Raw genomic sequence first — 12,939 nt, forward strand, 5'->3', positions numbered from 1 at the left:
GGGGGGGGCAGCACCACCCCCGCCGAGTCCCAGGCCGGGGCAGCAGCCGAGCGCCGCCTGTGCGCCGCGCTTAGCCCCCCGCCCGGGAACGCAGGCCCGGCTCAGCCGGGGGCCCCGCTAACCGCCCCCGGGGGCGCCGGGACCCCGCCAGCCATTTGCACACGGGCACGCCGCCTCCCGTGCCCCAGCGGGAGGGCCGAGGGGAACGGGCGAGCCCGCGGGGCCCGCGCTTTGCGAGGGCCGAGGGGACATCGGACGGGTTTGGGTGGCGCGCTCTGCGGGGCGGAAGTGAGGTGGTCCTGGGACGGAAAATAGGCCGTGAGCGAGGGGCGGAAGTTCCCCTGTCCCGCCCCGCCCCGGGTGCTTCCGGTTTCTCCGCGGAACTGCCTGGGGACTCGCTTGGGCTTTTCATGGTGAGCGCCGGGGCCGTGGCCGGACGGGACGGGAGGGGGCTCCGCGTAGGGCTCGGACATCGGTCAGCCCAGCGCCTGGGGCGGGAGGGGGCTCCCGGGCGGGCTGCGACTTGCGCTGGGCTGTGGGCGGGGCTAGGGGGGGGTCGGGCTGAGGGGGGGGGTGAGGACAAGGGCCGAGGCCCGGGGGCTGGGCTGGGGTCGGGGGCCCGGGCTGCGGAGGGAGGGGGGGAGGCCCGGGGGCTGGGCTGGGGGGGAAGGTCGGGCTGAGGGGGGCGAGGCCCGAGGGGAGGTCGGGGGTTGGGCTGGGGGGGTCGGGCTGAGGAGGGAGGTCGAGGCACGGGCTGAGGAGGGGGGCGGGCGAGGACAATGGGCGAGGCCCGGGGGCGAGGGGGAGGTCAGGGCCTGGGCGGGGAATAGGCGAGGGCTGGTGCTGCTGGGTAGTCTAGGGCCAGTCGCTATCTCAGCCCCGCAGGGTGGGGTGCTGCTCCTGCCCCCTGCAGGCCGGAGCGGACGGGGGCAGTGCAGTACAGGGGCTGGGTCTATTGTTACTGTCACTCTAGCGGGGGGGTCTCTGCCGGCCCTGCCTCTCTTCTCTGCTAACAGTAGCAAGGAGACACCTTGCTCTGAACAGGGGTCTCCTAGTGCCCTTCTGAGCTGCCTGATAGCCTCTGTCCAGGCTCTGCCTACCAAATGCAGCCAGCTCATGTACCTGCATTGCCAGCTGCATTGAAGGTCTCTGAACGGCAGCGGAACATGGCTGATTTAAGAGGTGGCTTCTAGCCCTATATGCAGAAGACTGTTTGCCCCAAAGGCTGTAGGACCTCGATGGGTCTGAGGTGGCTGTCCTTTAGTCATCCCATCCTGGTGCATTGTAGGAGCCTGAGGCTAACCACAAAGTGGTGATTTGACAGAGGCCTGGTCATGAGTGAGTCAGAGAGCAAGATATCTATTACGTGGCTAACTTATCTCCCTTTCAGTCTTTTGATATACAAAAACGCAACTGTGTTCAGTTGCCTGGAGCAGCTGTCGTTTAGCGTGTGAGTCCTTCTGCTCTAGAGCTCACAGTCTGATTCTTATTAGATGACCGGTGGGGAATGAATTGGTGGGGAAGCTTTTTATCTTAGTTTTCACATGTCCACATTTTAAAACGATCTCACAATATTGCCTCTGCTCAGGAGGGTTCATGATACAGCCTGGATGCTACAGGTTAGGAGGGAGGTAGTTCAATGGAACAGTGTGTGGAAAATCTCAAGGCAAGAATAGTAGGAGATTACACTCTGTCCTAAATGCATTGAAAGCACTGTGAGTGTATGGAGATGGGAAGTCTACAGTCAGAAATGCACACACACCCTCAATTTCAGGAGCACTAAATTCACTTGCTGAAGAGTTTTTGCTTACTGAAATCACAGCCAGTGAGATTTGTAATAGTTTCATGGATCATCCAGTCTGACTCCCTATACGGCTGTGAATGTACTCAAATGCCAGATGATGCCAGAACTAAGCCACTTCCCAGAAGAATTTAAATCGTGTGAGTTTTGAGGTGGAGAGATGTATGCACTTTTTCATCCTTCTACTCAGTTTAGCCACAGTAGATAACTTACAGTTGTAAAATGCTGCCCAAAGTTCACAAAACTCTGCACTGGTTTAGTTTATTTACATTCTTTAGTTGGCTTGTCTAACCCTCAGGAGATTGTATGCAGGGTTTCTTTGTGACTTTAAGTAAATTATTTAAAGGTAGCAAAGAGGAGCTGAGACTGAAATAACACCCACTATGGAAAGTTAAACAGTGGAACCCATGTATAGTGAATTCAGATCAGCTGAAATTGTCTATAGTGAAATAGCATGAAAGTCCAGAATCTTCTGTGCACAAGATTTTGTCTGTGGTGCTGTGAATTGAGAGTAGCTGTTTAGTGTGGAAAAAATGTTGGCTTTAAATGCTTCCATTGGGTACAAAGCCGTTGTAAACTTGAAGTTAGTTCAGAAAGGGGAAGTAACCTGCTACGTTTAAAACAAAAACCATTAAGCAGTCAGCGTGAATGCTAATAGGCAATGCTCTGGATTTCAGTTTAGCTTAACTTTGCTCTGTTTGCCATAGCTGCAGGAAACCGGTCAACATGGCATTAAACTACTTACAGGGCAGGTCTCTAGTAAAAAGGCCTGAAACCGTTCCCTAGAGTTTTCCATATTTTATTACAGAGACAGGCCTAGGAGAAGCAGTTTTCATTCAATGGGAAGGTGTAGGGCAGGGGAGTGGGAGCCAGAACTCCTGGCTTTATTTCCAGCTCTGCCCCTCTCATGTTGTGAGTTTGGACAAAACATTTCACCTAGGTTCCTCCAGCTGCAAAATGGAGATAAGCCTGACAGGATATCGGGAGGCACTGTGAGTTTCCCAGCTGGGGCTATAGAACAGCAGGGGATTAGTATTCCCTACATAAAATGTTACGAGGGAGCAGCAGTAAATTGTGTGGTACGCAGTGCAAAAGCAGGCCTAATTGGCAACCTCCTTTGTTTTCAGGAAGAGATGTCAGGAGACAGCGTGGTGAGCTCAGCAGTGCCGGCAGCTGCGACTCGCACCACCTCCTTCAAAGGGACCAGCCCGAGCTCCAAATATGTCAAACTGAATATTGGTGGCGCCCTCTACTACACCACAATGCAGACCCTGACCAAGCAGGACACCATGCTTAAGGCCATGTTCAGCGGCCGCATGGAGGTTCTCACCGACAGTGAAGGTAAAGAGACACTGTTCACATCACTTATTTTTCCCTGCCATGAGTCTCTAACCCTTCAGTCAAGATTGATCAGCACATTAGAAAACGGACAATTGTAGTGAACAAGCTTATTCTAGCCCCAGGCTTCTCTAAGGCGTTTGTTGTTGTTTTGTTACTATGGCTAGCAAACTATACAGCTGAGAAAAGCCATGAAACCGGAAAGATTTGAATCTTATTTCTCTGAAGCCTTGACCCTCCTCTCGTTTAGATTACAGTAAAGTCAAAGGCTCTGATCAGACCTAGTTGAATAAACTTTTGCTTCCTTCTGAAACACTGAGATGAAAAGTACTTGTTAGAGGGATTGGGTGACGTGAGTCAGGCCAGGCTTAGGAGTTAGAACCTGCTTTTTGACCTTGAGGCTGAAAGGTTAATTGACTGTTTGATTTCTCTGTCTGTAATATAGAGCTAAAACTTATCTTCTGAGGGTTGTGAGCCTTAGTGTATTAAGTGCTTTGGGGATCCTTGGATAAAAGGGGCTGTAACTTCATTTTTCATGTGAGGTTACAGATCGTTGAATTCTAGAAAACAAACCAGTTATGAAATGTAAAGAAGCCACCTGTACTGAGGTTACTGACACCTAATTATGAATTTCTTGCATCTGAATAATTGTGGTGTTAGTAATTTACTAGGGCATATATGAGACAAGCAAAAAACTACAAATGGATCTCTTTAGTCAAGTCCATCTGCAAAGGAATAATTCAGAATGTGATGGGAGAATTTTTACATGTACTAATTGTGTTAAGATGCAAAAGAAGTTTCATCATCTGAGGGCTGTTCAAAACTTTTAGCCCAGTTTAATGTCAACTTTCCCGCAGTGTGGGAGTACCACTGACTTTAATTCCAGGCACGGCTTTCTATTTGTGTTTTGGCATTTTGCCCATTATCTGACCGCTCCCATGTTTGCAGATTTATATACACATTGTCTTTTACAATAGTTCATTAGTAGACTGATCTTAGAGGTTGAAAACTCTTTTCTGTTGATTAGCTTGTTGGTGTATTGAATGTTTGAACTTGTCTGGAGGATGGATTACGTATTGCTCCTCAACTGGAGCAACTGAACTTGGTTTTCAGTGCCATAGTACGTCTAGTATGTGTCTAGAGCTGGGGAGAAATAAGTTATGGTTTAAATAAGGCTCTCCTGACAGCTTTCTTGTGAGAGCAGGAAGTGGATTCGCAGCCAACCTGTGAGAAATACAGCACAATTCAATATTTAAGTATTACCATTTTAGCTAGAGTCCCCTCTCTAAACAATTGGGGAAATATTCGAGTTTGTTTCAGTTTTTGTAGTGGCGTTTGCAAGTATCCAAGTACTATACAGAATTCTAAACTCTTAAGGGATTAGTCTCCTCACCACAAAAAAGTCAGGGATCTCTGCAGTCGGACATTACAGCTATTTAACAGTGCACAACTACGCTACCTAACAGTTTAGGGTAGGAAGCAGAGTCCCTCTTGCATGGAAAATGCAGGGGGAATTGTAGGTAGGTAAGCAAGAATATAATTATCCAACGTGGCCATGATTACGTTTGAAAAATGTCTCATGGGATCATTACTAACCATAGGGCTGTTCTATGACATTTCATCTAACACGCTGTACATCCAGCGGCACAGCCCATAATGCCAGTGGAACATTGGTTTAGTGCTGATCGAGAGGGAAACGAGCCAGCTACTCAATCATCATTTACTTCCCGTTTAATGAAGGCACTAGAATGCAACCCACTGAACGTAATTCATCACCCTAGTTCTTTTGCAGCGGTTTCACAATTTCAGCCGTGGCACTGAATCAAAAGAATGCTTATAGTGTTAGACAATCATTATTCCTCCCACTATCCCTAGGAGTAGGGAGAGCCCCTTAACTTCTCTGTGTTTCCTCATCTGTAACATAGGTGAGTTATTTATCCAAGGCCACAGAGCAAGTGAGTTAGAACTGTGATTAAAACTATGCCCTTGCACTGTCCACTCACTACTAAACAAATGCTGCCTAATGCACGGTCTCAGAGCTTCACCCAGAATGCTCTGGATGGATACAGTACAAGTGCTATTACAATGTGTCCTTAAAATAGGAAATCCACTTTTCTATGTGTGGACAGATTCTCTGTGCGGAGGGGAAAGTTGAAGGTACCTACTGCTAAGGGTAAAGGCCATCTGGATCTGACCCTGTTAGAACACCATGTTTGCTTTGCTGTGACTGTCACAGTTCATGGTGTAGGAATGCCTCATTTGCTGGTTTGTGCTGGTGTTTCAGGGGGATTTTAGCACTTCTTGCACATTGAAATGAGATCCTCCTGCTGCAGTAGCTATTGTTTTATCTTCCACTGCCTGGTTTTACTTGGAAGTGTTAATGGAAACTGGGACAATAGCATCATGGTATTTAAAGGAAACTACCCTTATCTGAAAGCCTTCAAATACTGTGTTCTTCAGTCACACCCAAAATCTGGCACAAAATAGGAAGTGTTTTTCAGGAAAAGCAACTAGATTCTTTGAGAAAATTACAGAGTAAAGTTTTTAAACTTGTGGAGCATTTCACACTGAGAATCCTGTTCTATCTAAATAAGTGATCATATGGCTCCTGTCGCCATAGTATGACACCCCCTCCCCCAATTTACAATAGAAATAATATACATCTTCTCATCCTGGAGGAGAAATGGCTAGTTATCTGGCTATGCATGTAGATTCTTTTCAGTTTACAGATTTAATCTGGAAGCTAAAGCAACCCGTACATTTCAAAATCTACATCTTACTGGAGTAGCAGGATAGAGGTTGGGGAAAGACACTAGTCTCCCACAAAGGCCGCCGGAATTCTCTGTGCAACATGAATTCCTAGTCTCCCCAGCTGTTCTAAAATATGCATTTTTAGATTTTAAAGAGAGACCAGATTTCATTAGTCTGCTTTAAACAAGAGCCTCATGAAGACCCCCAAGTAATCTAATGCCAAGATAGGATGTTATTTGTTAAGACTTGGCTAGAAGGCACTGCTTGCTTTAGTATCAGTGTTGGGGAGCCCTCACTTCAGTTCTTTGTGTAACAAAAGTTAAACTCCCATGTTTCCCATTGTGTCTATTTATGGCTCCTGGGGATATTTATTCCTGCCTGATTAGTGGATCCCAAAACATTTTGTAAAACCATGATTATTAAAATACAGCTTTATAAGACTGCAAACTACAGATGAAACCTGCTTTCTTAGCTCTTTAGCAGCCAGGCAGTGGGGTTCACTTTCCTGTTAAAGCTCTCCTTTTTGCAGTACATTTCGGCTGACTAGTAAGAACAAAAGCACCTATGAAGGCACAGTGATGGAGTTGTTAAATGTGGTGTTTAGCAACCCAGCACCATTTTGCACTTTAAAACATTTTCTCATCCTTGCTACAGCTGCCTGGGACATTAGGAAGTTAACATTCTTGCAGGTTTATGGATAGGGAAACCAAAGCAGAAGTTAACTTTTCCAAGTCCAGAGAGGGAGTCACAGCTGGGATTAGAACTGAGGAGTTATTGACTCTGTTTTCCCTATACCATCCCCCCTACGCAACTCCAATAAATCAATCACTGGCTCCATTTGGTCTGTGATAGCTCTCGGGTTTTGGGAGGATGGTGTTTTCTGTGCCCTCTCCCCCTTACAGTGGAGTGGCATTGTCTTGGGAACTTCTGAAGTGGCCAGTGGTCCTCATTTCTGCTGTGGCCCCTATATATGTTGTGCTATGCCCAGTAATTTGGAACAATGGGTAGTCTGATTCCTTTGTCAATTTGCAACAAGCATCTGTAAATCAGGCCTAGCTTCCTAGTACATTCCTCCACTCCCTCTGAAGCTGCAGTCGTAACCACACAGCACCCCAGTGTAAGGGGGAAAACAGAGAAAAGTGCAGAGTAGAATGCTAGTGAATCTCTTGCTAATTAGGCCATCAGTAGGAAAGGCCTACATTCAACTCAGGGGCTGGAGAATTAACCAAGTAATCAGAGTTTTAGTAGTAATTTCATTAATTCAAGCCATGTGGTACATGCTTTACCCTACTTTTCCCTTATTTGTCTAAAATATGAGTCCTTCCCCACAAGCGTTTCCTGAGTACATTCTTGAGTCAAAGCCCATAAAAATGGCCGCCTGTTTATGGAAACTTGAGCTGGACATTGCATAATGCCTTTCTGGGCCTTTTGGTCTGCTTCAGGAGATGGACTGCTGGTGCGTGGAGATGAAATATGAATTTATTCAGATTAAGGGTGCCGTATATTCTATTCTAAGCTCTGCTGAAGCTTTGTTTCCCTTTCTCTCTGGTATCCCTACCCAGTACTGGTGAGTAATGTGCCTTTTAGCAGGTGGTTTCGTAAAGGAAATGCTACAGTGTATAGGACGATCTCGCATGTCACTTGTACTGCTCACATACTCGCGTTACATCTTCAAAGCACTTTAAAAACATCCATCTGCTAATCAATTTGCTGTTCCCGTTCCATGCCGGTTGGGAATAAGGAAGATGAAATGGGACTTGCAAAGATTCTGCGGAACTCCATAGTATCCATGTCTTACTCACCTCTTCACTTCCTTCTCACCCTTCTTGCATGAATGCTGCTTGGGGACGGCAGGGTTATTTTCAACACAAATGTGCCATTGTTTTTAAAAAAATAAAGCATTTGGAGCAGCAGGCACTCCCAAGGCCCCCGTTCATACCAGTGTGCGGGATGCAGGGGGGGGAAGCATTTCATCAGGGCCCTGCAGGGGATGGGAGAAAATAAATGTTCTTTAAAACAACAGTCTTTCCTGCATGCCGGGGAGGAGTGGTCTGTCCCAGAACAAACACCAAATACCGGCTGGATGGGGATTTTGCTTAGGTTCACCAGTCTCTTGTTTGTGCACAGTAAGGGCTCTCAGGCATGTGAGAGCCAGCTGTAACAGGTAGGACTCCTGGGTTCGGTCCCTGGCTCTGCGCTTGACTGGTTGTAGGTCCCTCCGGGTACGTCTACGTTGCAGTAAAACGCTCAGGGCTGGCCTGGGTCAGCTGACTTAGGCCGGGACTGTGGGGCTATAAAACTGCTTGTGTAGATGTTTGGGCTAAGGGACCCTCCCTGCAGGATCTCAGAGCCTGGGCCCCAGCCGAAACCCAAACATCTCCACTGCAATGTTAGAGCCTCACACTCTGAGCCCCACCGGCCCGACTCCGCTGACCTGGGCCAGCTGCCAGTGGCTTAGTGCAGTGGGAATCCTCGGATTTGCCCTATTTGTCTGTCTCTTAGCTGCGGTTCTAGAAAATCTGCCCCAGTGGTTGTGTGTGTGTTTGAGGGGCGGCGGGGGCAGTCAAGGGTTGAAGTATGCTAGCAAGTCCAAAAGAGCAGACAGGATTCCAGGAAACGGGGGAGGGGGAGAGAAAACAGAAGTTTAATTTGATGGTGGGAATTTTGTTTTGCTACCACTTCAGCTAACTGATGGTCAGTGGCTTGGGAGTTGAAAGATGCAGTGAGCTTCCTCCCTCCGCCTCCCACCACACGCCCTTGAAGAAATGTTGGGGGAGATACAGACACACAGAGAATTCCCTGTAGAAGTACAGCCTGCTGCTGTTCCAGCTGCCAACTCAAGCAGCGAGATGGGGGATTTTGGAGCCTCTCGGCAGGATGTGCTCAGTGCACCAGCGTGAGGCAATGTTCTGGGGAGAGGCTCCTCTGCGCGGAGCTGCAGCGTGTTCCACCACGTTCTGGCCAGCTGGGGTTGGGAAGAGGGAGGGTGGTGGACTCTCTGCCTAAGTCTTTCCCTTCCCGCTGTTCAGCTGTACCCTGCTTTCTCCCTCCCAGGCTGGATTCTGATCGACCGCTGTGGCAAACACTTCGGGACCATATTAAATTACCTGCGTGATGGGGCCGTGCCTCTTCCTGAGAGCCGGAGAGAGATTGAAGAGCTGCTGGCTGAGGCAAAGTATTACCTGGTTCAGGGTCTGGTGGATGAGTGCCAGGCAGCTCTACAGGTAGGTGTGCAGTTTTTAGCATGGAGCTAGTGACACGCTTGGTCACCAGCCAGTGCCAGTGGCTTGAGCTTGTTCCATCAGCCAGCCTTTTCTTACGCCCCCCGAGTATTTCCTCTGATTAATCCCACTTCCTGCCCTGTCCGCAGGAAGCAGTGAGAAATGGGTCCCTGCCCCTTTGCTTGATGTGGATAGTTAAGGCTGTAAGGGGTTAGGAAAGATCAAGTATTTTTCTGGACAAGTAGTTCTTTTCTCTGTGTCTAATGAACTTTAAACATGGCATCATGGGGTTCCAGGTGTATGTACGTGTCAGAGATCAGATCTGCTTAGCTTACAACTAAAGATTGTTAAAACTGCCAGCACCACAACTACCCTTGGGATCCCACTGTCAAGCTGGGCTCTTTCCGGCTTGCACATCACCAGTATAAGATTCTACAGGCCTGTTCTGTGACCCTAACACCCTTGTGGAGTGCTGATGGCCGAGAGGTGTAGTCAAAGGCATAAGGTGCTTTTCTCCCTCAGGAGCAGCAGCAGCTGGGGGGACCCCAGCAGCCATTGCAAGTGTTCTTCTGCACTTATCTCTTCCTGCCCAAAGTCTTCGGCAGGGGTGGAGTAGGCCTGTCAAAGCAGTGGGTCTTGGAGTTAACAACCTGTTGAGATGCATGGGACAGTTAACTCCTCTGAGCCATTGTTTGTTTCAGGCTCTCTGCAGACTCAGGCAGGCATCATTACATCAGTTATGCTCAGATCACATTTTTCCATAAATGAGTTTAAATGAAAAAGTTGGGCATCTAGAGTCACATAACTCCCGAAGGCAGGGCCTTAGGCACAGGTCTATGGTGCATTAATGCAGTCTTGGGGATGGAGCCCAGGCTCCCCAAAGCACCTCAGCAGCTGTTCTTGTACCTCTTCCCTCACTGGGGAGTAAGATGGGGAAGTATGTAATGCCCCTGTACCCTAGCATGCCTACACACAGGAACATAGCTGTCTCATGGGGTCAGCTCACTGCTCTATCGAGTCCTCTTGGTTCAGACAATGGTGAGTCACCACTCCATCTGCATCGCTGTAGCTAACCCCAGGCGTCAATATGAGAGAAGGCTTGATGGTCCCCTGCATTTTGTTCAAAGGCCCTACTGTAGATTTCCATTCACCTGCTGCATTTGATGGGCTGTTTTGTTTCAGCAGAACAAAGATGCGTACGAGCCATTCTGCAAAGTACCAGTCATCACTTCTTCTAAGGAAGAGCAAAAACTTATAGCAACATCCAATAAGGTAAGAGGGAGCAAGCTGTGCTTGGTCCCTGGGGGAAGTTTGAGCACACACCCTGATTACAGCTAGGCAGAGCTCACCACCCAGAGTGACAGATCTTGGAGTCACCGTGGATAGTTCTCTGAAGACGACCATGCAGTGTGCAGCGTCAGTCAAAAAAGCAAACAAGATGTTAAGAATCATTAAAAACGGGATAGAAAATAAGATGGAGAATATCTTATTGTCCTTATATAAATCCGTGGTATGCCCACATCTTGAATACTGTGTACAGATGTGGTCTCCTCATCTCAAACAAGATATACTGGCATTGGAAAAGGTTCAGAGAAGGGCAACTAAAATGATTAGGGGGTTGGAACGGGTCCCATATGAGGAGAGATTAAAGAGGGTTGGACTTTTCAGCTTGGAAAAGAGGAGACTAAGGGGGATATGATAGTGGTATATAAAATCATGAGTGGTGTGGAGAAAGTGAATAAGGAAAAGTTATTTATTTGTTCCCATAATATAAGGACTAGGGGCCACCAAATGATATTAATGGGCAGCAGGCTTAAAACAAATAAGAGGAAGTTCTTCACACAGCGCACAGTCAACTTGTGGAACTCCTAGCCTGAGGAGGTTGTGAAGGCTAGGGCTATAATAACAAGGTTTAAAAGAGAACTAGATAAATTCATGGAGGTTAAGTCCGTTAATGGCTATTAGCCAGGATGAGTAAGGAATAGTGTCCCTAACCTCTGTTTGTCAGAGGGTGGAGATGGATGGCAGGAGAGAAATCACTTGATCATTACCTGTTAGGTTCACTCTCTCTGGGGCACCTGGCATTGGCCACTGTCAGAAGACAGGATACTGGGCTAGATGGACCTTTGGTCTGACCCAGTCTGGCCGTTCTTATGACAGCTGACTCTTTGGAATGTGGCCCACTAGTTTTCAGAATTGTGCATGCTCAGGAACCCATCTGTTAACTTGCGAGTCTGAAAACTGGTACTTGGTCTCTCTGCAGCCTAGTTATTCCATCTGAATTAGACATTAAACAGCTTTTCAGCTAGGTCTTTAAATGGGTCTACATTTAAAAAAAAAAATGCATCTTACAGTGGGGGCCTTCTCTGCCTTATCTGTATTCAGATAAAGTCGGTAGGGAGGACAGGTTGACTTAAGGCATCAATAGGGGGCTATAGAGCCTTTCACCTGTCTTACCAGCCCAATAGTGACTGATATTTGCCTGCCATGAAATGTTAGTGGCTCCTGTTCCTATTAGACAGGTATGCACTCTCCTGCCTGCTATCCCTCCCCCCCACAAAATGCCACCACAGCAGGCATTAACTGGGGGTCTCATCAGAGGCATAAAGGACTGGAATGGCCATGGAGAGCCAACTATGATCTGGTCACCACAGCCCAGGGACGTCAGGGTTAAGGCACGCTGTGAGGGAAGCTTGTGCTGTACCTGTCCTGGGGACACAGGGCTGCCACGCTAGCACCAGGTAGCAGTCTCAGCGTCATTTCCACAAACGGGGGGTGTACGCACAGTACTATCACTTCATATGACCCCTTCTCTGCTACCGGGGCGTGCCTGGAACTAAGGTTGCAGCTGTACTATAGCCAGTAAATTGTGCTTCCTGTATGTTTGTTTTCTTCCAGCCAGCAGTAAAGTTGCTGTATAACAGAAGTAATAACAAATATTCCTACACCAGGTAAAACAACTTCCGTTATCAGTTATTAAATGTACAGTTTCAACTGGAAATTAACAGTCAAACCAGATTCCAGGAGAATGGGCTTTTCCCTTTACTGAGGGGGTGTTGTTGACATACGCCGTAAGCACTTTTCCTGCAGTTTGTGGAGTCCCTGGGGGTTAGCTTTCCATGGGAGACGTTTCCATTGCTAAGTGCACACTTGCAGCAATAAAGAGCTCTCTCTTTAATACCCGGCTGTGACCTGCAGGGGCTCCATGGCAAGATGATGCCCTGTCTTCTGCATGGCCTGCAGCGTTCTTACCTACAGAGTTGGCAGTTGGCCAGGAGCCCGAGGGCTGTGCCTACGTGGCTCTCAGTTGGGCAGGTGTGGTGGCTGGGCTCCTGGGCTCATATGTGACAGTATATAACTCATGACAGCACTGGCCCAATCCAGCTAATGCTAAACTTTAGTAGATGGACTAGGTTAGTTGAGGGATGGATCCTGAAGCGGTTACTCCCAGCACTGACTGCACCTTCTCCGCTGAAGGCCAGTCACACTTCAGCTGCAGGCTCTCTCCCCTAATGCAGTGAGTGATTCGTAGTGGGATGAAGCAGCCCTGGAGCTCAAGTCTAAACAGCCTTGAAGGCTAGTACAGTAAATAAAGGGAGGCAGGACATGTAGACCTCCAGCTGCCTGACTCTCCATAGTTCTTGACATTTCCTCTGCATGGCATTAACTCTGTTTGACTGATGCCCTGTTCTCTTGCAGTAATTCTGACGACAACATGCTGAAGAACATCGAGCTGTTTGATAAGCTGTCGCTGCGGTTTAACGGGAGAGTCCTCTTTATTAAGGATGTGATAGGAGACGAGATTTGCTGCTGGTCTTTCTATGGACA

General features: G+C 48.0%; 1 protein-coding gene across 1 annotated transcript; it reads left to right on the forward strand.

Annotated features, from left to right (window-relative positions):
• Window positions 1-336: 336 nt before the first annotated feature.
• On the forward strand, window positions 337-12,937 carry KCTD10 (potassium channel tetramerization domain containing 10; the record flags this gene model as incomplete). The annotated part of the gene is made up of 6 exons (XM_026657007.1): window positions 337-413; window positions 2,929-3,142; window positions 8,945-9,114; window positions 10,297-10,383; window positions 12,010-12,062; window positions 12,811-12,937. Coding segments are annotated over exons 1-6 (654 nt in total), but the record flags the coding sequence as incomplete, so codon positions are not given.
• Between the last annotated feature and the right edge of the window lie 2 nt (window positions 12,938-12,939).

Source organism: Terrapene carolina, unplaced genomic scaffold, assembly GCF_002925995.2.
Source record: "Terrapene carolina triunguis isolate 2854851 unplaced genomic scaffold, T_m_triunguis-2.0 Scaffold234, whole genome shotgun sequence".
Lineage (NCBI taxonomy): Eukaryota > Metazoa > Chordata > Testudines > Emydidae > Terrapene > Terrapene triunguis.